At 42.4% G+C, this 24,031-nt stretch overlaps 1 protein-coding gene across 1 annotated transcript; it reads right to left on the bottom strand.

The window, feature by feature from the left end:
- Nucleotides 1–17,834: 17,834 nt before the first annotated feature.
- Nucleotides 17,835–23,251, bottom strand: uqcrfs1 (ubiquinol-cytochrome c reductase, Rieske iron-sulfur polypeptide 1). Its single transcript, XM_070970020.1, has 2 exons — nt 22,974–23,251; nt 17,835–18,945 (listed from the first exon to the last, which is right to left on the bottom strand). The coding sequence occupies exons 1-2, from the start codon at nt 23,182–23,184 to the stop codon at nt 18,335–18,337; spliced, it is 822 nt and encodes a 273-aa protein (XP_070826121.1). The 5' UTR covers nt 23,185–23,251; the 3' UTR covers nt 17,835–18,334.
- Nucleotides 23,252–24,031: the final 780 nt, after the last annotated feature.

Raw genomic sequence — 24,031 nt, 5'->3', positions numbered from 1 at the left:
ACACATCTGACTTCCTGGCTGCCTGTCTCACACAAGCTATCGTATAATTAAACGGGTGAGTTTAATATTATGTCCGAACAGTTGTCACGAACAGGGAAATTAACTATAAAGACTAAAACCGTTTTTTGTACTAGGTTGCAATCTTGTTAATTTCTGCCGTAAAGTTTTTAATATGGGAGTCTGTGGAAATTGGTTCAGTTTTGGAGACAGCCTCAAGTGGCCGTTTGACGAACTGCAGTTTGAGGCACTGGAGGGCCGGTTTGTGTTGGTTTAATTCACATTGCTATGTGCAAAATCTAGTTGCAAAACTTTATGGCATAATTATAGAGCCCCAAACCATACATTAATGTTGATTACAAACCAGTAAACTAAAATACACAAAACAATCTTCAAACAGGATATTCAGGATATTAACAGAGTTGGGGTACTATTCCAGCAGCATAAACAAGTCCATGAAAGAAAACAAGTTCAGAGCATTTCTGTTCATCATGCACTGGGGAGATTACAAATAGCTTGAAATCATTCGTCCAGCCACTGATACGAGCCATAACTTTGAAAGATTTCTATCTATGAATTAAGTGTTTACTCATCAAGATATTTACTAGAAAATCCACATTTTTCTCCTCCATAAATACTCCAACTGGTATCATGTTTCAAGGGTTTAACACTATATTTTTGGATTGAAGCATACTGTGACAGGCACTTCAAAATTCTTGATTAATTCACACTGGAAGAAAACAAGTTCTACTGTTTCAATATCCTTCTCACAGAATTCAGTTCAATTCAATTCAATTCAATTTCATTTGTATAGCGCCAAATCACAACAAAAGTTGTCTCAGGACGCTTTCCATACAGAGCTGGTACAGACCGAGCTCTTTTATCTACAGAGACCCAACCATTCCCTCATGAGCAACACTTGGCGACAGTGGCAAGGAAAAACTTCCTTTTAACAGGCAGAAACCTCGGGCAGAACCAGGCTCTGGGTGGGCAGCCATCTGCCTCGACCAGTTGGGTTAGAGAGGGAGAGCAAGAGAGAAAGAGTGAGACAGACAGAGAGAGATAGACAGAAATGCAGTCAGGGAGAGAGAGACACACACAGAGAGACACAGAGAGAGACAGACAGACAGACAGACATGCAGTCACAGTAACAGTGACAGTGGATGTAATAACAGTAGTAGCAGTTGCAGTGGATGTCAGGCAGGGCCAAGGCAGGAGATGCAGCTGCAATCCACAATCCAGATTCATCCACTGTCCATGGGAACCTGCGAGACGACAAAGCACAGAGACTCCGGGGAAGGAACTAAGTTAGTAACATGCCGTGGTAGGACATGAAAGCGTGCAGATGGAGAGGAACAGAAAGACAGAGGAGCTCGGTGTATCTTTGGAGGTCCCCTGACAGTCTAATCCTATAGCAGCATAACTAGGGGCTGGTCCAGGACAAGCCTGAGCCAGCCCTAACAATAAGCTTTATCAAAAAGGAAAGTTTTAAGCCTACTCTTAAATGTAGAGACAGTGTCTGCCTCCCGGACAAAGACTGGAAGATGGTTCCACAGGAGAGGAGCTTGATAGCTAAATGCTCTGACTCCTGTTCTGCTTTTTGAGACTTTAGGAACCATAAGTAGACCTGCATTCTGGGAACGCAGTGTTTAGATAAGAAGGTGCCTGGCCATTTATGGCTTTGTAAGTAAGGAGGAGAATTTTAAATTCTATTCTAAACTTTACAGGGAGCCAGTGCAGAGTGGTTAGTATTGGGGAAATATGATCTCTCTTCCTGGTTTTTGTCAGAACACGTGCTGCAGCGTTCTGGAGCAACTGGAGAATATTCAGCAACGAATTTGGGCAGCCTGATAGTAAGGAATTGCAATAATCCAGCCTGGAAGTTACGAATGCATGGACTAGTTTTTCTGCATCATTTTGAGACAAAATATGCCTGATTTTTGCAATATTACGTAGGTGAAAAAAGGTCGTCCTTGAAATTTGTTTTACATGGGAGTGAAAGGACATGTCCTGGTCAAAGATAACTCCCAGATTCTTTACAGTGGTGCTGGAGGCCAGCGCAATGCCATCCATAGCTGCTATGCCATCAGAAAGTGACTTTCTAAGAAGTTTAGGGCCTACTACTATAACTTTAGTTTTGTCTGAGTTTAGCATCAGAAAATGGCAGGTCATCCAGGTCTTTATGTCCTGAAGACATGCTTGTAGTCTAGTTAACTGACTGGTTTCTTTTGGCTTCATTGATAAATATAGCTGGGTATCATCTGCGTAGCAATGAAAATTTATTGAGTGCTTCCCGATAATCTTCCCTAAAGGAAGCATATATAAGGTGAATAGAATTGGTCCAAGCACAGAACCCTGCGGAACTCCAAAGCTGACTTTAGCATTACGTCATTAACATGTAGAAACTGAGAGCGATCTGACAAGTAGGATTTAAACCAGCTTAGCGCAGTTCCCTTAATGCCAATGAAGTGTTCCAGTCTCTGCAATAGGATGCCATGGTCAGTGGTGTCAAATGCAGCACTAAGATCCAATAAGACTAGTACAGAGACAAATCCTTTATCAGATGCAATTAGAAGGCCATTTGTAACTTTAACCAGTGCTGTCTCTCTGCTATGATGCACTCTAAATCCTGACTGGAAATCCTCAAATAAACTGTTGTTTATAATGTCGCACAGCTGATTGGCAACTGCTTTCTCAAAAGTTTTTGAGGGAAAGGGAAGGTTGGATATCGGTCTATAGTTGGCTAAAAACCCTGGATCAAGAGTAGGCTTTTTAAGTAGCGGTTTTATCACAGCTACTTTAAATGACTGTGGTACGTAGCCTATTGATAAAGACAGATTGATCATGTCTAATACTGAAGAGTCAATTAAAGGTAATACTTCTTTAAACAGCTTAGTCGGGATGGGATCTAAAATACAGGTTGATGATTTTGATGATGAAATTATTGAAATTAGTTGGTGAAGGTCAACAGGAGTAAAGCAGTCTAAAACTGCGACAGGCTGAGTAACAGTTTCTACGGTTTCTGTGTTTGAAGACAAAACAGTACCTGTTGATGGCAGGAGCCGATGAATTCTGTCTCTAATAGTTAGGATTTTATCATTAAAGAAGCTCATGAAGTCATTACTGTTCAGAGCTAAAGGAATACATGGTTCAACAGAATCATGGCTGTCTGTCAGCCTGGCTACAGTGCTGAAGAGAAACCTGGGATTATTCTTATTTTCCTCTATTAGTGCAGAGTAATAGGCTGCCCTGGCACTGCGGAGGGCTTTCCTGTATATTTTAAGACTGTCTTGCCAGGCAAACCAAAATTCTTCCAAATTGGTAGAACACCATTTCCTTTCTATTTTCCGTGAAGTGTGCTTTAATTTGCGGGTTTGAGGAGTATACCATGGAGCTAACCTCCTCTGTTTAATTATCTTCTTTTTTTTTTTAGAATCCGCTTGAGTTGTTGTTCCATTCTCTTTATTGTAAGAATTGATTGGATGGGTAGACATCATTCAAAATTTTAAATGTCACATCTTTGGCATTAGGTAGGATTGGATTAGATATACTGTATGTCATTATTTTCCTTGCCCCCCTAACCGCCTGTTTGTCCATGAGTCAGTCGGTTCCAAAGTCCTCCTGGGCTAACACAGCAAAATTCACCTGTCACCCTAGCATAAATTGTACATTCACCATTCTCAAAAGACAGCTTTGGTGGCCTTCCAAGGACAATGACACCAGGTATGTATGTGTTGGCCTGCTCAGTGTATGCCCAGAACAAGGCCTCTCAATGTCCTTTAGCCAGCCTGTACCCAGTTGCCCCTGGTCTCACATAGCTTTGGATTTTGTGATGGGTCTGCTTCCTTCTCAAGGTAACGATCTTTTTTCTAAGGCTGTTCATTTTGTGGATGTCCCCAAGTTACCCACAATTACAGAGAAGGCCAAGCTACTGGAGACCCATGTTTTCTACCTGCACGGTATTCTATTGAACATAATTTCTGACTGGGGTCCTCAGTTGATTTCGCAGGTATGGAAGGTATTTTGTCATGCTCTTGGGGCCACAGTCAATTAAGATTGCCCTCATGCTCACAATTCCATGACCATTGTGGCAACTGGGTTCTATCCTTTCAAGTCATCAATGGGCTGCCAGCCTCCTCTCTTCCCAGCCCAGAAGGTGGAGGTTGCTGTGCAATAAGTCCAACTACATCTTTGCCACTCCCATCAGGTCTGGAAGAACAGCTGCTCAGCCCTGCTTCACTCCATTGACCAGAAACAAACACCTTGCTCATAGCCATTGGACCCCACCCACCACCTTATCAGTCAGGTCAGAAAGTGTGGCTTTCTTCAGAAAATATACCCAACTGACTCCAGAAAATGATCTCCTCATGGGACCTTTGATATTGAATCAATTATTAACTCCTCAGAAGTTAAAATAAAGTTACCTTGGTCCACAGTGGCATTGCTAGGGTCTCTTGGGGCTCCAAGCAAGAAATCCCTGGGGCCCCCACCCCACCCGTGCATGTCACAAAAATTTGGTTTTTGCACACATAATGCACAATTTCAGGGACATTTGAGATGAATACCAAAAAAATAGATTAGTGGTTCTCAAAGTGAGGTCCATGGACCAACAGAGGTCACTGAAAGCCCAAGCCTATGAATAATTGTTGTTACCTACAAAAATATAGAAAATATTAACTTTCCTTTCCAGAAAGTGCACTGCAAATTAGTAGAACTTAAAATATAAAAAATACAAACCTGAGTAAATAAGAATGCACACAGCACTTTCTATTACTACTACTTTATGCTACTGTCATAAAGAATATTTAGAGGGCACAGCATATATTATCAATTAAAGTGAAATACTGAACTTTCAGTTTTCATTATCGGTGTTGGGAGGGGGCCCGTTATCCTTCCCTGGCTTTGCTGGTTTTAAAAATGTTTGTAATGATCCTGAGGAGAAATAGGAAAGAAATATCTTAGAACATATGTCAGTTCAAAATGATTTCACATTATAATTCAACATGTTTTAAGTTTAAATGTTCTCCTTGGACTACACACATATCCATCATTATGCATAGCTTGTTCATACAAGGTGCACTTTATTGTTATTGTTTAGGCTATTATCCATCCATCCATTTTCTATACCGTGTATGCCTTTCGGGGGTTGTGGGGGGTGCTGGAGCCTATCCTAGCCGTCAACAGCAAAAGGCGGGGTACACCCTGGACCAGTCGCCAGTCGATCGCAGGGCACAAACACACAACCATTCACACTCACAGTCACACCTAGGGGCAATTTTACAGTCACCAATTAATGAGCATGTTTTTGGTCTGTGGGAGGAAGCCGAAGTGCCCAGAGAGAACCCACGCATGCACGAACATGGAAGAACATGCAAGCTTCACACAGAAAGGCCCGACCCGGGAATCGAACTGACAACCTTGTTGCTGTGAGGCACGCGCACTACCTGCTGCGCCACCGTGCAGCCCTATTAGGCTATCATTATTATCATTATTATTTGACTGTCAGTCTGCCTGTCTATCTAGACACTCAATAGAAGTTTTGTGGTTGTTTTTTGCTGGTGGTGAGTGAAGCAAATCTAGCGGGACTTTCCAGCATCAGGCTGCTGCTAGCTAGCCTGCTAATGTTGTTGTGTCCTGTTTTCATAGCATTCATCCATCCATTTTCTATACCAACTATCCCTTTCAGGGTCGCGGAGGGGCTGGAGCCTATCCGAGCTGTCAACGGGCAAGAGGCGGGGTACACCCTGGACCGGTCGTCAGTCGATCGCAGGGCAACACACAAGACAGACAACCATTCACGCTCACACTCACACCTAAGGACAATTTAGTCACCAATTAACCTAATGAGCATGTTTTTGGTCTGTGGGAGGAAGCTGGAGTGCCCGGAGAGAACCCACGCAAGCACGGGAAGAACATGCAAACTTCACACAGAAAGGCCCGACCCAGGAATCGAACCAGCAACCTTCTTGCTGTGAGCAACCTTCTTGCTGCACCACCGTGCAGCCTTCATAGCATTCATCATGGCTTAATTGTTAGCTTAGCTAGCTGTGTTAGCCCCTATGGAGTCCATGACAACACAATAAGTCAGTAGGCAACAATGCACTTACCACTGTCTCTCTTTCTTTTTTCTCCCTTTTCTTTTCTCTGCTTCTTTTTTCGGCTCCAGGGGGATAACTCACCTTCATTTCTTCTACAGTCAGGGTGGGAGGTGGGGGAGTTTGAACCAGGGGGCAGTGGGACAAAATCACGTTTCAGCACAACACCGGACAAATCACACTTAAATTTCACTTTTCACACAGTACAGGGTCAGGTGCAGTCTGAAGGCAGATGGGGCGGAGGCCCACAAGGGGGGTTTGCTACTGCGGTGTCATGTCATTGCAAATTGCTTGCGGAAAGACAAGCCAGGCAGTTGCTTGGAGGCCCCAGCCATTAGGGGGTCCCCCTAGTGCTGCCAAAATATACTCCACAGGTGTCAGATTATTTAGAACAATTATTGATAGGCCTGGACTTTCCGGGACCTCTGTTGATACCTGGACCTCACTTTGAGAACCACTAATCTATTTTTTCAGTATTCATCTCAAATATCCCGGAAATTGTGCATTTATGTGTGCAAAAACCAAATTTTTGCAGGGTGCAAAATTTTTGCAGGCCTGTTGGGGCATGCCTCAAAATGTTGGTGAGGTAGTCGGTAGTCTGCCACAATTAGATATGATTAGATCACGATTAGATCAGGATTAGAGTTTTTACACACTTCTCTATCTCGTCCTCAAAGAGAGAGAGGAAAATGTTAACTTGAGATAACGTAAAATAATTAAATGTCACCCAAAACTATTAAAGTGATGTTGGTTCAACAAAATCTTTATATATAAAGTTTTAAATAAAACAGGATTACAGTCCAATCTTTTTAGGGGCAGAGGAGAGAGATTGGAGACTTCAGTGTCCTTACAGCCTGGTGGATTGAAGCTGTGTCTCAGTCTGGTGGAGCTCACACGGAGGCACCGGTATCTTCTCCCAGATGGTAGGAGGCTGAAGAGGCTGTGTGAGCAATGAGCTGGGTTGCCCACAATGCTGAATGGTTTGCAAGTAAGACAGGTGTTGTAGATGTCCAGGAGGAATGGGAGGGAGGAACCAATGATCTTCCCCTCTGTATTTACTATGTGCTACAGAGTCTTGTGATTGGAGGTATTGCTGTTCTCATAATACACAGTGATGAAGCTGGTCAGGATACTTTCAGTGGTGCTTGGCAGAAAGAGCACACGATGGGTACTGAGGCCTTTGCTCTCTTTAATTCGCAGAGGAAGTAGAGGCGCTGCTGGGCTTTCTTGGCCAGTGTTACAGTGTTGTTTGTCCAAGAGAGGCCCTTGGTGATGTGCACATCCAGAAATTTGTCAAAATTTGCTAACAATATCCAAATACCTCTGTAGCTCAAATTAATTGGATGTCCCGTACTCTGTTTACATATTTAATAGAGAGCTGTGTCTGACAGTTACATACCTTATTACTTTTTGGATCCTTTGTTGATAACTGGCCAGTGAGGTCATCAGTCTCCAATGGTTTCACGTCAGCTCTTCAACACAAAAATATTCATTATCATTATCAATATTATCAGTCATTAGCTATCTGCAGTGCTGTTTTCTTTTTACTGTCATCACCCACATTTATGCTGCTGATCTTATCACCCATCACTGATACACTGTCTAACAAACAATGTGTGTAATGACTGAATTAACCAAGAACAACCTTGTTAGATGCAAGCTAGCCATGTTATCTAGGTTAGCTAGCTACCATTCATTTTAATCAGGCGTGCTGATATGGTAACTAAACTAAATGCTGCTCACTTTAACTTCTTAACTTTTCTTGTCACTGTTGCCATGTGCTTGCTCATGGGGGAATTGCTGGGTTTCTGTAGATTAAGAGTATGGTACTGATCTTCTCTGTATGGAAAGTGTCCTGAGTGAACTTCTGTTGTGATTATGCACTATATACATAAAATTGAATTGAATTGAATTCAACAACAAATCTAATGATCGAAGATAAACCTTCAGTGCTAGCCAAATGCTAACTGCTATTCATTTGAGGTAAATGTAGGCCAACTCAACATTTTTTGATAAACATTAACTAAAGCTGGCTACATAAAATACTACTATTGACAAGATTCACAAGAAGTCAATGTGATAACATGTCAAAAAATGCAGTAATTTTGTCAACTTATCAGCAGGCATGCTTGGAAAACACTGAAAATAAACTACTCAATGTTTGGAACTATCTGTTGCACATTCCACAGTTCCAGTAGAAGTCTATGAGAGTATGTGTATATATATCCACTTTCATAGTGTTTATGAAAGTGGAGGATAGGTGGCAGAAGAATTCATCAAGGAGAAACCACTCATTTGTTTTGATAATGGGAAAGGTAGCAGGGTAGATGTTACAAGAAAGGTAGTTTCATGTTAAGGTACTTACTTTTCGTCTCTGGAAGATTGAGTATATTCTTTAGATGGGATGTAAAAATCAATACTAACAAAGGGAGAGATCACTTTCTAATATTATCCTCAATTAATTTTTGATATGTACTGTATGTATAGGAAGGATACATGATAGAAAGATGACTGGAAACATTTTAGAGATTGTTGTGTTGAGTCCTCTAATAGACTATTAACAATTCATGTAAAATGATATGAAAGAAAGAAATCATGCATTCATATTATATTAAAAAATAGTAGCAGACCAAAATGAAGACAATTGCCAGAATTAAGCAATACCATTTATTTACAAAGGAAAACCAAAGGCCCACTCAAACTGAGTGGAAATAACAAAGAAACTATATTGATGAACTGGGGGTGAGAGGCACACTGAGCGGGGTTGAAGACAGTGAAAAAAGAGAGCAGACATAAGCACAGTCCAAAAAATACAACAGAATAAATCCACCGGAAAATCCTGGACAATACTTAGGAGTATGACTTTCGAAGGTTTTCTTTTTCCTCTATTACTCACATGGAAAGGAGGATGATGACACAGTTCAGATCAGGATCAACTGATAGCCACGAGTCCCATGGACACACCTCAGGTGTGCACTGTGCAGGTAATTAGCAGGGCCAGCAGTGCACAAGGAAGATGCGCCCATTCTTAGACAGACAGGGGAGACACACAAACAGCCAAATAACACTAGGAAAAAAGGAAAGAGAAAACACTTGGAGAGGACAAAAGGCAAATCCTAACAGATTTTCAAAGGAAGAGAACTATTGCATGGAAAATAATGGAGTCATCCAAGAAGAAATCACTGGGGCATTTCTGCTCCTCCATTGGCAGATAAATAAAATTGAGTGATATTTGGTCAATGATTAAAAGGATGAATGGGGAAAAGAAAATCTGTTAAAATCCCAGAGATAATAGACGGAGGGTATCTGCCAATTGCAAATAAGGAGAAAGCTGATCTACCGGGTAAGATGTATAAGATGTAACATATTAACACTGCTTCATTAATTTGTGTCTCAAATCACTGAAAAACTACAGTAATTTAAGGAAAAACAGACATACTCCACAACATCCATTATTTACTGACATTAACTGTAATATATCAGCAGACATTAAAATAAGATAAGTTAGATGAGATAAGATATAACTTTATTGATCTCACACCAGGGAAATTAGGATGTTATAGACAGCAATAATAACAAGAATAAAAAGGAGACACAGAAATTATGTAGAATTCCAGGCACCAGTGCATGTTGGTACAGAAGAACTCTTGGATCACGTCACATCACACTTGTTGAATCAGCGTATCTTCCTCTGTAGACACTACAAAGTCACACCAAAGCAGCCCTGTAATGGGTAGATGACCCTGCCAGTAGTACACACGCAGTTGCTTGAACTACAGTTCGTCATTTCGTGTTTTAAGGTGGATAGTCAACATAGCTCTTGTCCGGACATTTAATTTCAACAAGGCCAAATCAGGGATTCTTTGGTGGGCCAAAGACAACCCCATTTGGAGATGAGCCAAGCCATGAAGTGTCAAGGTGGATTACAAACCTACAAGGAAAGCACAGTCATGGACAAAAGTATTGGCACCCCTCTGGAAGTGTTGGCTTTCTAGCTAAAGTCACACAGTTTTTTGGTGGTGGTTTTTTGATAAAATAACCAAACCAGGATAATTTCAAAAACTTAACACAACTAAAACAACAATTGTTTTCCCCAAATTTAACACAAAATACCACCAAAATGCTGCAGGAAATGAAAACTGCATGGTAAAAAGTATTGGCACCCCTTCACAAGTGTCTTTTGTACTGATAAAAGCACATTTCTCATTGTTAGAATCTTGTGTTAAGGTTATGGGTAGTCAGACTTCAGCTCTGGTAGCATTCCTGACAAATATCAGTCCATTTCTAAAGGACAATAGGCTCCAGTTGACTAACATTACAATTCAATTGATTTCTATGGAAGGCATGATGTTTTCTTATTTTGACATTTAACACCTAGGCTCTCTCAATCTGTGGTTCACCCAAAGATAAGTCTAGACTTCATGCAGTGTCGGCACGCTCATCTTCTGGAATGGATGCAAGCACCTCTTGGCAGTTGGAAATAAACTTGTGAATGTGAAGTGAGCTGCAGGGCTGCAGGGCCTGACTTCTCTGACTAATTGTATGGCTTCATCATCCACATTAAAAAATGTCTTTCAATGAAGCAGATGGATGGTCTAAAGTAGTCTTGATCTTCTTCTTGATCTTATGAGAAGTTGGTGAAACATGTCTTCAGTATCGCACATCACTGCAACTGGACCCTTGCAAAACCAACAAAGGCCATCTACAAAGGTATTCGTTAACTCTCTTTAACAAAAAACGCAATTTCCTAAACACAAAAACAGCTCTTAAACAAAACAATCAACAACACCATGGCAAGCGCACACTATAACAAGAAAAGAAACCAGGGAAACACACTATGGAATTAACAAACCAACTGAAATGAGATACGCTCACAGGTGACAAGAAACAAGATTAGAAATACTATGAATGCGAGGGACAAGAAATGGCTGGAAAGTCCAGCATGAAGCTCGAACAATCTGACAGTGAGACATCTTCACCATGCTGCTTAAATAGGGAGAGAATCAGTGGATGAGCATCAGGTGTACCGTCTGCCCTCTGAACAGCCAGGCCACACTTCCACTGCAGAACTGGAATGAAAACTCACACACAACACATAATACAGAAAAACAAAACAACCAAATAGTAAACAACACACTGGATAACACTTCCACATTGTTTCTCATGTTCCATTTCTTCCAAGACTTTTAGTGTGGCTTGGGTTGCAGCTAGCTCCGCTGCAGCGTCCTGTTTCTTTGTGGAGGGCAGCCTTGAACATCTTGACCCTTTAATTGAAGTGCGTCCAGACTTTGAGCCTTGAGAGCTTAAACTGGACCTTTGGGATGCGACAGATGAAAACACAGAGCTAGTCTCAGTCTCAGTCCAAGGTACTTGCTCTGTACGCCAACAGTGTTGGGAGTAACGCGTTACAAAAATAATGCCATTACTGTAATGCAGTGGTTCCCTAACTTTTCACAGCCATGTACCCCTTCAAACATTTGACCTCCAGCCATGTAGCCCCTACCCACTCACACATAAAAAACGGTCTGTAAGCCCCCCACTGCCCCTACACACAGCATGTGTCATCAAATAAAATCTCTTAGACTTAAATGATTTCTATTATATTTCTTTTTTTTTTTTCTCACCACATTTTACCAGCATTTTCGGTGAACAACACCAGTTTGGCTTTTTTGTGAAACAAAAAAAACAAAAAACTCACCACATGCAGGTTTAATTAGAATGGTGTGCTTGAGAGGAAGCACATAACTCTACAATGTTTGGCTGAATTTGAGAAAGTCTCAGTCTTAAATTGTTCTCCACACATAGTCTTGCTCTGTATTTTGTTTTCATACTTGTCAGAGCTGAGAATTCACTCTCACAGTGTTCAAGTAGGTGGTGGCAAAGGGCATCAAAGTCTTAACAGCGCCTTTGGCCAGCACACGCTGTTCTGTGCGCAGTCCGATCCAGAGATCTGGCAGTGGCTTCTGATTAAATTCCATTTTCAGGGATCCATCGGTTGTGATTTCAAGTGAAAGCAAAACATTGCCACCCTCTACATGGCCAGAAACCAACATAACGGTCAATGGAAAGTAGCACATGAATGAATTACCATATTAAGTAGCCATGTGTGCACTTATGTATGTGGAGGAGATGCGAACCCTGGACAGAAATGGAAGGAAGGGGAGGAAAAAGCGGGTAGAATTTGAGTTTGTTTTCTCTTTCTTTTTGCAGTCTATGTACTTTTAATAAAAAAAATATATGATCTAAAATTTCATGTTTTTATGAACTTCTCATGCTCAAAAGTAGGTTGGGCCCAAGCCCTATACCGGCCCTTGCAGTTACGCAGCCCATGAATTCACTGACTTTTTTTTTTCTCGCGTAGCCACTACATCACTTCCTGCACCCCTGGGGTACAAAAAAGAAAAAAAAAAAGGTAATATTTTACTTGGTACAATGCATTTTAAACCCGAAATTAAGTGGTGTGTTGTTTTCATACAAATTCACCAACACCATGAGTTTAGCAGAGGACAAAAATTAGTGCAAATGTTTACTTCCTGTTAGTGCCAGAGGACTTGATTGAGGTGAAGATGACTGCCGCAGCAGCTGAGTCGGACTCTACATTTGCAAGATGGACAGACACTCTTTATTTTCAGTTTGTAAGAGACAAGGATACAAAGAACATAAGTACACTTTGTGTGCCAAACCAAAAGATCCCTCTACCCCACCCTGACGAACAGGCACTCAGACTCTGAGGAAGCCTCAGAGCCCTGAGGAAGGTCAACGCACGGAAAGCTGCAGGCCCTGACAACATTCCAGGACGGCTGATCAAGGAATGTGCAGACCAGCTGGCCCACGTGCTCACAGACATCTTCAACACCTCACTGAACCAGGCTGTCGTCCCCCGTGCTTCAAGTCAGCCACAATAATTCCAGTGCCCAAGAAACCAGCCATCACATGCCTAAATGACTTTCGCCCTGTAGCACTCATATCCACCATCATGAAGTGCTTCGAGAGGGTGGTTAAGGACCACATCATCTCCATACTCCCCCCATCATTCGACCCGTTCCAGTTGGCATACCAGCCAAACCGCTCCACTGAGGATGCCATCTCCACTGCTCTTCACCTGAGCCTGGAGCACCTGGGGGAGAAGAACACCCACGTACGGATGCTGTTCCTGGACTTCAGCTCAGCATTCAATACGATCATCCCCCAGGACCTGGTATGCAAATTGGAGCCCCTGGGTTTCAAAACCTCCCTGTGCAACTGGCTGCTGGACTTCCTCACCGACAGAACCCAGTCTGTCCGAGTGGGTAACAACACATCCAGTGTTATCTCCCTGAACACCGGCTCCCCCCAGGGATGTGTTCTGAGCCCTCTGCTGTTCACCCTGATGACCCACGACTGTCGCCCCAGGTCCAGCAGCAACCAAATGCTGAAGTACGCAGACGACACAACAGTTGTGGGCCTCATTCAGGACAACAACGAACTGGCTTACAGGGAGGAAGTGCAACATCTTGTGGACTGGTGTAAGGTGAACAACCTGGCTCTGAATGTCGACAAAACTAAGGAGATCATCGTGGACTTCAGGAGATCCAGACCCAGCCACACACCCCTCCGCATCAATGACACAGCCGTGGAAGTCGTGAGCACAACCAAGTACCTGGGGGTACATATCACCGACAACCTCGGCTGGTCACTCCACACCTCCTCCCTGGCGAAGAAGGCACAGCAGCGCCTGCACTTCCTGCGGCGGATGAGAAGAGCCTCCCTCCCCCCTCCCATCCTGACCACCTTCTACAGAGGGACCATCGAGAGCCTGCTGACCAGCTGCATCTCCATGTTGTCTGGGAGCTGCAGGACCTCAGACTGGAAGTCTCTGCAGAGAGTGGTGAGGACAGCGGAGAAGATCATAGGGACCTCGCTCCCCACCATCCAGGACATAGCAGATAGCCGCTGCCTATCCAGAGCCCACCGGATCCTCTCTGACCCCACCCACTCCCAGCATGGACTGTTCTCCCGCCTGGCGTCTGGCAGAAGGTTCCGCAGCATCCGCTGCAGAACAGCCAGACTCAGAAACAGTTACGTCCCCCTGGCCATCAGACTGCTAAATGCCAAATAATCAAGATCCCCGTCCACGTTCGCAACGTTTATTGTTTTTTGCCTTAGGGTCTCTAACTTGCGCCTAGGCTACATCAAACACCACTAATTCAGCCTACTTAGCATAGCATGAGTTTGATCTGGCTATTGTCTTATATTTTCAGCATGTACTGCCAAACAGAAATACCTTCACAAAGGACTTGGAAAAGGCATATGCTATCATGGCAAAAGAACTTAAAAAGACCATTGAAGCACAGCCCCACCTGTCCACCGCTGCTGATCTTTGGAGTGCAAATTACAGAAGCTACCTCGGGGTGACTTTGCACTGGATTGATGGTGAAACTTTGAAACAGAGGAAGGCAGCAATAGCCTGTAAATGAATCAGGGGTCGCCATACATTTCATAAAATGGCCACTGAGATCGAGGACACATCATGGCCTTACTCACCACAAGTTACTGCATGTGTAACCGATAACGGAAGTAAATTTGTGAAGTGTTTCAAGGAGTATCAGTATGTTGAGTCTGAAGAAGAGGAAGAGAAGGAGGAGGTGGGGATGGCCAAGGAGAAGTAGAGTTTACAGACCTTCACAGTGTGCTGCTTACTGCTGAAGATGAAGATGCTCAGGCTGGGATATGTGTACTGCCTCCACACCATAGATGCACAGCCCATACACTTAATCTGATTGTGAACAATGACGTTGATAAATTGCTGGCAACCAATCCAGAATCAACAGCGGTGTACTGACGTGATACAGCCAAATGTTCAGCGCTGTGGACAAAGACCAGCTGCTCCACAGTTGCATCAGATTGTCTGGAAGAGGTTGGTGAGAAAAAGTTGATTGGTCCCACAGCAACAAGGTGGAAGTCATTCTATGATGCCTATGCAAGAAATAAAGAAATGCCCCTCACAGACATAAATAGTCTATGTACACAGTTTCACATTAAATGTATGAATGACTGGGAATACCACTTTCTCAAGGAATACTGTGCAATCATGAAGCCTTTCAGTCGCACTGGACATCCTACAGGGTGAGGACACTTGTTTTTATGGGACGCTTCAACCATCACTTGAGGATCCTATGGCCAAAACCTTAGCAATGAAACATGGTCTATCGCCAGTGACCACTGGGTTACCTGAAGTTATTGTGGGAGCAATCAAAACTACTGGCTTCCATCTCACTGCCGAAGTTTAAGCTGCACTGGGTAAAAGAGGAAACCAGAAGAGGCCACATCACTTTCCTCCTTCCAACGGAGGAGCCTGCAGCCCTGATTCCTGATGCCCCTCAACCCCCTGCTGTCACTCCAAGTGAGGAGGACTTTTTCTCTTTTGATGAACAGGTCAGTGTCTCGGCTGACGCACCCATGTCAGTGGAAACAGAGGAAACATCTTGAGTTTTGCCCCTGTGATGGAAAGCCTCCACCTGTTTACAAGAATTTAAAAAATCGCACTCCGTAACAATTTACCGACACTATCAAGTGCACCAGTCGAAAGACTTTTCAGTCGTGGGAGTCTTGAACTCACTCCAAAACCCAACCGCCTTGGTGATGGACGTTTTCAGCACGTTCTTCTGTTGCGCTTCAATAGGTATTTTAGTGAAGTAGGTGGTGAATAGGATAGCTCCCTACCATAGAACCTTAAGCAGGCTTAATTCTACCAGCCTTGTTTGGCTGCATGCTACCTCTGATTATACAGGTGCTGGTCATAAAATTAGAATATCATGGAAAAGTTGATTTTTTTCAGTAATTCCATTCAAAAAGTGAAACTTGTATAATGTATACATTCATTTCACACAGACCGACATATTTCAAGTATTTACTTCTTTTAATATTGATGATTATACCTGATAACTAATGAAAACCCCCAATTGAGTATCCCAGAAAATTAGAATATTGTGGAAAAGGTCAATATTGAAGATATCTGGTGCCACACTCTAATCAGCTAATTAACTCAAAACACCTGCAAAGGCCTTTAAATGGTCTCTCAGTCTAGTTCTGTAAGCTGCACAATCATGGGGAAGACTGCTGACCTGACACCTTGCACAAGGAGGGCAAGTCCCAAAAGGTCATTGCTAAAGAGGCTGGATGTTCACAGAGCTCTGTGTCCAAGCACATTAGTAGAAAGGCAAAGGGAAAGAAAAGATGTGGTAGAAAAAAGTGTACAAGCAATAGGGATAACCGCACCCTGGAGAGGATAGTGAGACAAAACCCATTCAAAACTGCGGAGGAGATTCACAAAGAGTGGACTGCAGCTGGAGTCGGTGCTTCAAGAACCACCACTCACAGACGTATGCAAGACATGGGTTTCAGCTGTCGCATTCCTTGTGTCAAGCCACTCTTGAACAAGAGACAGCGTCAGAAGCGTCTCGCCTGGGCTTAAGACAAAAAGGACTGGACTGCTGCTGAGTGGTCCAAAGTCATGTTCTCGGATGAAAGTAAATTTTGCATGTCCTTTGGTAACCAGAGTCTGGAGGAAGAGAGGAGAGGGACAGAATCCACGTTGCCTGAGGTCGAGTGTCAAGTTTCCACAGTCAGTGATGGTTTGGGGTGCCATGTCACCTGCTGGTGTTGGTCCACTGTGTTTCCTTAGGTCCAAGGTCAATGCAGCTGTCTATCAGGAAGTTTTGGAGCACTTCATGCTTCCTGCTGCTGACCAACTTTATGGAGATGCAGATTTCATTTTTCAACAGGACTTGGCACCTGCTCACAGTGCCAAAGCTACCAGTACCTGGTTTAAGGACCATGGTATCCCTGTTCTTGATTGGCCAGCAAACTTCCCTGACCTTAACCCCATAGAAAATCTATGGGGTATTGTGAAGAGGAAGATGCGAGATGCCAGACTCAACAACGCAGAAGAGCTGAAGGCCACCATCAAAGCAACCTGGGCTCTCATAACACCTGAGCAGTGCCACAGCCTGATCGACTCCATGCCATGCCGCACTGCTGCAGTAATTCAGGCAAAAGGAGCCCCAACTAAGTATTGAGTGCTGTACATGCTCATACTTTTCATGTTTATACTTTTCAGTTGGACAACATTTTTAAAAATCCTTTTTTTGTGTCAGTCTTAAGTGATATTCTAGTTTCTGAGATACTGAAATTTGGATTTTCATTAGTTGTTAGTTTAAAATCATCAAAATTAAAGAACTAAACATTTGAAATATATCAGTCTGTGTGTAATGAATGAATATAATATACAAGTTTCACTTTTTGAATGGAATTACTGAAATAAATCAACTTTTCCATGATATTCTAATTTTATGACCAGCACCTGTACATTTGTCTATAACAGGTCTTCTGTTTAGACTTCATTTTTTATTTCCATTTTTCATGTATAGCTGAGCTAACTTTTTGTCTGAAGTCTGACTGAATTTATTGAGCTGTTTCCTATAAGGCCAAAAGATCTAAGCCCTTTAATTTCATTTAAAGCACTTTGATTCTCATTTGTAATTTTGAAAAATGTTGCTATCCCCACAGAAACAATAGCCATAGGTCTAGCTATCAGGTACATTGTTCACATTCCATATTTGTGACAGATTTTCTGTTTAGATTTTATTTCTCTACTTTCCATTTTTTTGGAATAGGTTAGTTCAGCCCATTTTACACACGCACGCACGCACACACATCATTGCCATTATTTGAAAACAAAAAAGGCTAATCAGAGTGGTCATATAAAATTGAAATCTTTATTAACCAGACCTGAACATAACATTTGTTGTTTGCTAATGTGGTGGATTATAGCTCAATAAACTAGGCACGTTTTTTTCAATTTCATGCTCACATCATATAGAGAAAAGAGAGGATGGCATCTTCTAAGCATTCTCTCGTTTAATTCAGATGCCATATTCTAAATGATTTACATTTAAAAGCAGAGGTTAAGGGAAACGCAGCAGCTCCTGCTGGCTTTAATTTTGTTAAGTGACTGAATTACATTAAATACAACAGGTGGCTATCATGTTTGGGAAAACTGACAGTGAGTGATAATGCAGAGAGCAAAACATTTCCACATGCACCAGTTGTAACTGATGTGAACAGATTTTCTCCACCTGACAGAACCAATGAGACATGAGCACAGAACACCTGAACAATTCTTCTCTCTGTTCAGCACACCTTTATCATACAGATATCTGTCTTGCTGTTGTGCGACGAGAGCTCAGTCTGAGGAGTATTATTTATCCAACAACCACAGTGTCATCATCTGGAAACTCGTAGTAGGGAACTTCCAGGTTGAGGGGGGCAGGGCCTTTCCTGATGCGGCCTGAGGCATCATAGTGCGAGCCATGGCAGGGGCAGTAGTAACCTCCGAAGTCACCTGCATTGGCAATGGGCACACAACCCAGATGTGTACACACCCCAAGGACAATGACCCAGCTAGGGTTGATGACGCGATCCTTGTCGTGCTGAGGGTCTCGTAGCTCTGCCATGTTCACAGCGGCTTCTGCGGCGATCTCCTTCTCTGTGCGATGACGGACAAACAGCGGTTTGCCTCTCCACTTGAAGGTCATGTTCTTACCTTCGGGGATGTCACCCAGCTTGATTTCAATCTTGGACAGGGCCAGGACATCAGCTGAGGCGCTCATGGACGAAACAAACTGAGTGACCACTGTCTTTGCTGCATAGACACCTACTACTGTTGTGGCACCAGTGACCAAGTAGGAGAAGGTTCTTCTGGATTCACTGCTCTCCTGAGAGGACTTGTTGGGGTCGAGCACCTCTAGGCGCCTGTAGTCAGAGAAGTCTGGTACCCTGATATCTGTGTGAGCAAATCGGACTCCTGCACAGCCTGTGGGCAAAAACAAATGGGTCATCAGATAGACTGCACAGGGGAATACTAACAACCAATGTGCACCGTGAAGAGGATTTGCTACTCATCTACCGTGTGTGATGCCTTTCATATGGAGGTCTACACACATACAAAGAAATTGAGTTACATCCAGTAACTACCATTTTTCTTGCTACAACGCTAACTCCGATAACAGAAAGAAGTGAAAGGCAACCTTTTTTTTTTTTTTAAACCAGGAATATCTATTGAAATCTGACATACTTAGTCTATGTAGATGTAAAAATGTGTTCCCCCACTGATTCTCTGGTGTCCCTCTTGCTCCTCTCCTGATTTGGTGAATTAAAAGTTTATTTCAACCAATCCAGAACCAGCGGTGATTGAGGTAAAAGTGAAAAGATGAACGAAGTAGATTTTGTTGAGTTTTATTTTGTTTTGTCGTGTTTGAATGAAGTGTTTTATGACAATAAAATTACTGTTTTTGTGAATGGAGCTTTGGAGAGACTGATACAATAGCTGTTTCTGGTTAAACAAAACGGATCTCGCTCTTAAAACAAAAAGTCTCTGCAGGGATCCTTTCCATAACACTGTCAGGCACTTGTCATTTGTCATAAAATGTTATCTGATCTTCATCTAAGTCAAGGGTATTAACAAAAATAATGTGTCTAAAATAATAACAAGATAATTTTTTTTGATCTGTCATGTCTTTACTGAGAAAAACCAAAAAAAACTTATAGTGCTTGTGGAAAAAGTATGTGAAGCCTTCGAGTTAATGACCTCAAAAAAGCTAATTGGAGTCAGGTTTCAGCACACCTGGAGTCTCGTTAAGTTAATGAGTTTGGGGACAGCAATTTTGACCGATAAAAACCCCTCAAACTTTTGGAGTTTGCTCTGCACAAGAAGAACACACTTATGCGAGCCAACAGAATGGCTTCAGAAAGACAAAATCCACCTTTTGGAGTGGCCAAGTCAGAGCCCAGACCTCAACACAATAGAGATGCTATGGATTGACTTGAAGAGAACCATGAACATGAGATGTCCAAATAATATGACAGAGCTAAAGCAGTTCTGCCAGAAAGAATGGGATAAAATTCCTCCTCAACATTGTGCAGGTCTGATCAACAGCTACAGGAACGCTACGGTTATTGCTGCCAAATGAGGGTCATGCAGTTATTAATTCTAAGGGTTCACTTACTTTTTCCACTGCCATTTTGAATGTTGAATGAGTGTGTCCAATAAGGACATGAAAGATCAGAATTTTTTGTGTGATTATTTTGGACACATTATGTTTGTCAAACCCCTTGACTTAGATGAAGATCAGATCACATTTTATGACAAATTTATTCAGAAAACAATGAAATTCCAAAAGATTCACAAACTTTTTCTTGCCACTGTAACAATCTTGTCTCCATTAGTCACCTGGCCACAAACACATGGGAAAATATCCATTCATCCATGGTGGCACAAGTGGTAACACTGTCGCCTCACAGCTAGAAGGTCCCGGTTCGATTCCCGCTGTGGGCACTGGTGGCGTGTCCTCCACCATGCCTTTAGTGCCTGCTGCTCGAGGAAAAAGGGCCTTTCTGTGTGCAGTTTGATTGTTCTCCCTGTGTTCACCTGGGGTATCGTCTATAAAAACACCCCCATTAAAAACATGCAAGAAGATCACCACCTGACCAATGGTGACAAAAGGAACTGGTCCCCAGGCGCTGGTCAGCTGGCAGCCCACCGCTCCTGGTCTGCCGCGGACAGAGAGACCAAGAATGGGTCAAATGTGGAGAGAGAATTTCACATATGCATGGCGTGTGCAGTTTCCCCTCCTAACTCTGCATGTTGTGTTCATTGTGACAAATAAAGGATGTTTCTTCTTCATAATGTCTGGTGAAAACAATTCCCAAGTTAGATTCAGGCTCTACCTGCCATTTTTCCCTGCTGCTTCTCTGATGTTTGCCCTCTTACTTGCTCCTCTTTCACTTCACTGAGTATTTTATTTAGGGCGTATTCAGACCAGGAAAGTCCATTGGTCTGCTGTCTTTGGTTCGGACCAAAGTACGATGTTTCTTTTTTGGTTTGGTGCGGTTCCTTTTCACATTGCAATTTTTGCAAGAGCCCCAGAATTTGTCAACAAACCCACATGTGTGCAAAGATCATTCAATCATTGGACAAAACGGTTGGGAGCAGGTAATGCAGTAAAAAAAAGCACCGGTGAAAACAAACTATGGAGATTATGGAGATTCAGCGTGTTGCACTCGTTGTGCTTATATTGATTTGTTTCATACAGTTGTAAACGTTTGCAGAACTTTTGGAGCATCAGTTTTGCACAACATAATGCCTGCAGCAATGGGAGCCTGTTGTGTCCAAAAAGACATATCATTTTTAGGACTGGGTTGGACCGAGCACGGCTGCTTTCACATATCAAGCGAACCACACCAGAGTTCGTTTGGAAGCGAACCGAGACCACCTCTCCAGCTGGGTCTCGGTCCGGCTGTTTGCACCGCACCAGAGTTCGATGGTTTGTATTCACACCAGCTCAAAAGGTCCACACCAGTGATTTTTTGGTTTGGTTCAAACCAAACAAGGCAGGTGTGAATATGCCCTTAGACTAAACCAGAGTTGGTGCAGATTGCTGGAACAGTCAAAGACGAACCACAACAGTTTTGGTGACTTTTGTTTATGTTGACTCTTTAACAAAAAGGACTATCCCTGTGGGGATCATTTCCATAATTTGTCAGATACATCAATTTCAAAAATTACTGTCTCAATTAACTTTTTTTTTTTGACACATGGGAAAATGGGGTACACTAGTTGCACCAGTTACGCCGCGAATTAAGCATCAACACAGGATGCATAACTATCAACATCACTGGAAATTGAAGATTACTGAACACAATATACAGATAAGTGGCAAGCGAAATTTCACTAGAGCTTCTAAACTATGCACATTCACAGCTAGCCAACACTATACACAATTGTGCTTATCACATAATGTTAATTGTTAGCTAGCAGGTTAACTGTTCATGTTTATAGAGGGGGATAACATGTTATTGTTGTCCAGTGTGATGGCAGAGACACAGAGAAATGTGAGTTTGTTTATTTGCTGCATTGCATGTAGTTTTGAATTAAAGGAGGAAAAAAGCTAGACGCTTATCACAAAAATCAATCTGGTTAATTGTCTGGGAGGAGTTCATGAAAGCATAGCATCTGCAAGTGGCAAAATATGAACACTAAATTCAAATTGGCAGACTTCAATTTCAAATAACAAAACTGCAATCACTACTGAACTTTCTTTCATGGTAGTTGTGAGTGTCAATCATTACAGGATTAGGTAAAAAAAAATGTAAGAAATAAGGAAGGGGACCCCAAATCCCTACTGAATGCTAGAAAATTAGACCACAGCAAACTTGGACTTTGCATAGGTATTTGATATTTTATATATGCACTCTCCCATTCTGTACCGCTTGTAACGATATTGCCCAACAACTTCCCCGGGATGACAAAATGTCATCTTATACCTATTCTGGTGTTTGAGAAATACTGGATAGGATAAGTCATTATATGAGACCGACAAAATAGAAGGTCCTGCAATACTGACTGCTCAACAAGTAACAGGCGTGTCATGCTGACACTGTTGGTAAGTTACCAGAGCACCAACTTATGTGTCTTTGGAACGGCCACCATCAGTTGGTAAAATCGGTGAAAGCAGCCTGTCGGGGCTCTGCAGATCATGTTACGACCGACAAAGGTACTGTCAGTCCACACCGCATGAAGCAAGTGTAATATTATACCTACTTAGCTAATATTGACCTCAACTGTAGGCCGTCCTTTAGCAACCAGGCTAACGGGATGTTAACCTAAAAATATCGGCTACTAACGTTAGCTAAGCTAACTAAGTGCATGGCCAACACGCTGTAAGATAATGATAGTTATCAGCGATAAATGTGACAGGACATCACTTTTCAGCACCGAGATAGGATATGGTCTTTCCAGTTAAGTTTCACTGCATGAATTACAAGAGAAAGTTCCATACTTACCATTGATGCTAACTGTCACAGCAGGCCCTGTTTGGGGGCTTTGACCGTTCAGCGACTCACGGCACAGGAACTGTTTCTTCGGATTCAACAAAATCTTCTCTCCCTTTACAACAAGCCCAGGTACCAGAGCTTTCAGGGGGCCAGCGACTGTAAAAGCTGTAGCCTGCATGTAAGGGGAAAATGCCCCTGACCGGGCAGCAAGGGACATCATGTTTGTGACTGAATGCTACTACGACGACCTTGTGTGTCTCGCAAGAGTAGGGAGGAAATTAGTTGACGGAAGGAAAGCTGCGCAGTTACGTCGCACGTATTGTTACGTAGCAGTGACCTTACTACACTACTACGTTCATGGGGGGAAACATAGAATTGGAATTGTTAGGGTTCAAGATCCAAAAGAGGCAGTGGAAAAACCATCTTAGACCAGACTAGACCACACCTTGTCAAGATGGTCGACCAGCCTGATCAAGCTGGTTAGTTTGTTTAGAGAGGTTTTGACACTTTAGCTGGGCAGTTTAGCTGGTCACAGTGGTCACAGTTGGGAATACATTTTAGCTGGGTAGACACATGGTCAAGCTAGTAATGATTATCATAAGACTACATAGCTGAGTCAGTGGGCTACTATATTGATTTAGCAGCAAAAGAAACTGTGTTGCAAATGAAATTTTATTATGATTATTATTTACAAGATACATTGTATAGACAGTAAAAATTACACTTACAAAAATGCAAATTCCTAATTCATATGCAGGGTTAGATTCAGTTCCTTGAGTGTTTTAACACTGAAACTGGAAGAATCAGGTTTTGTGAGACATTCATTAGACAGTTTTAAATACAAAACACACATGTAGGGCATTGTTTTACACATTTAAACACAAAACTTAAAATTCTAAGTGCAACATACAGAATATCTAACTTTAGAACACACAAACAGGATATTCATTTTGTATTAAATACAACATTAACACAATTCAAATTAACATGCGCCACGTGTTTCAATTCCTTCTGAGCTAAAATAGAAACAGGGTGGGCTTCTTTGAAAAACTGAAATACAGCTCATT

Source organism: Chaetodon trifascialis, chromosome 1 (assembly GCF_039877785.1).
Source record: "Chaetodon trifascialis isolate fChaTrf1 chromosome 1, fChaTrf1.hap1, whole genome shotgun sequence".
NCBI lineage: Eukaryota > Metazoa > Chordata > Actinopteri > Chaetodontiformes > Chaetodontidae > Chaetodon > Chaetodon trifascialis.
This window is presented reverse-complemented; position numbering and strand designations above follow the sequence as displayed.

Excerpts from the sequence above, each read along its gene's own strand:
- uqcrfs1 (XM_070970020.1), bottom strand. The coding sequence starts at position 23,184 with ATGATGTCCCTTGCTGCCCGGTCAGGGGCATTTTCCCCTTACATGCAG. Across the intron at positions 18,946-22,973 it reads TGTGACAGTTAGCATCAATG|GCTGTGCAGGAGTCCGATTT; the intron begins GTAAGTATGGAA and ends TTTTGCCCACAG.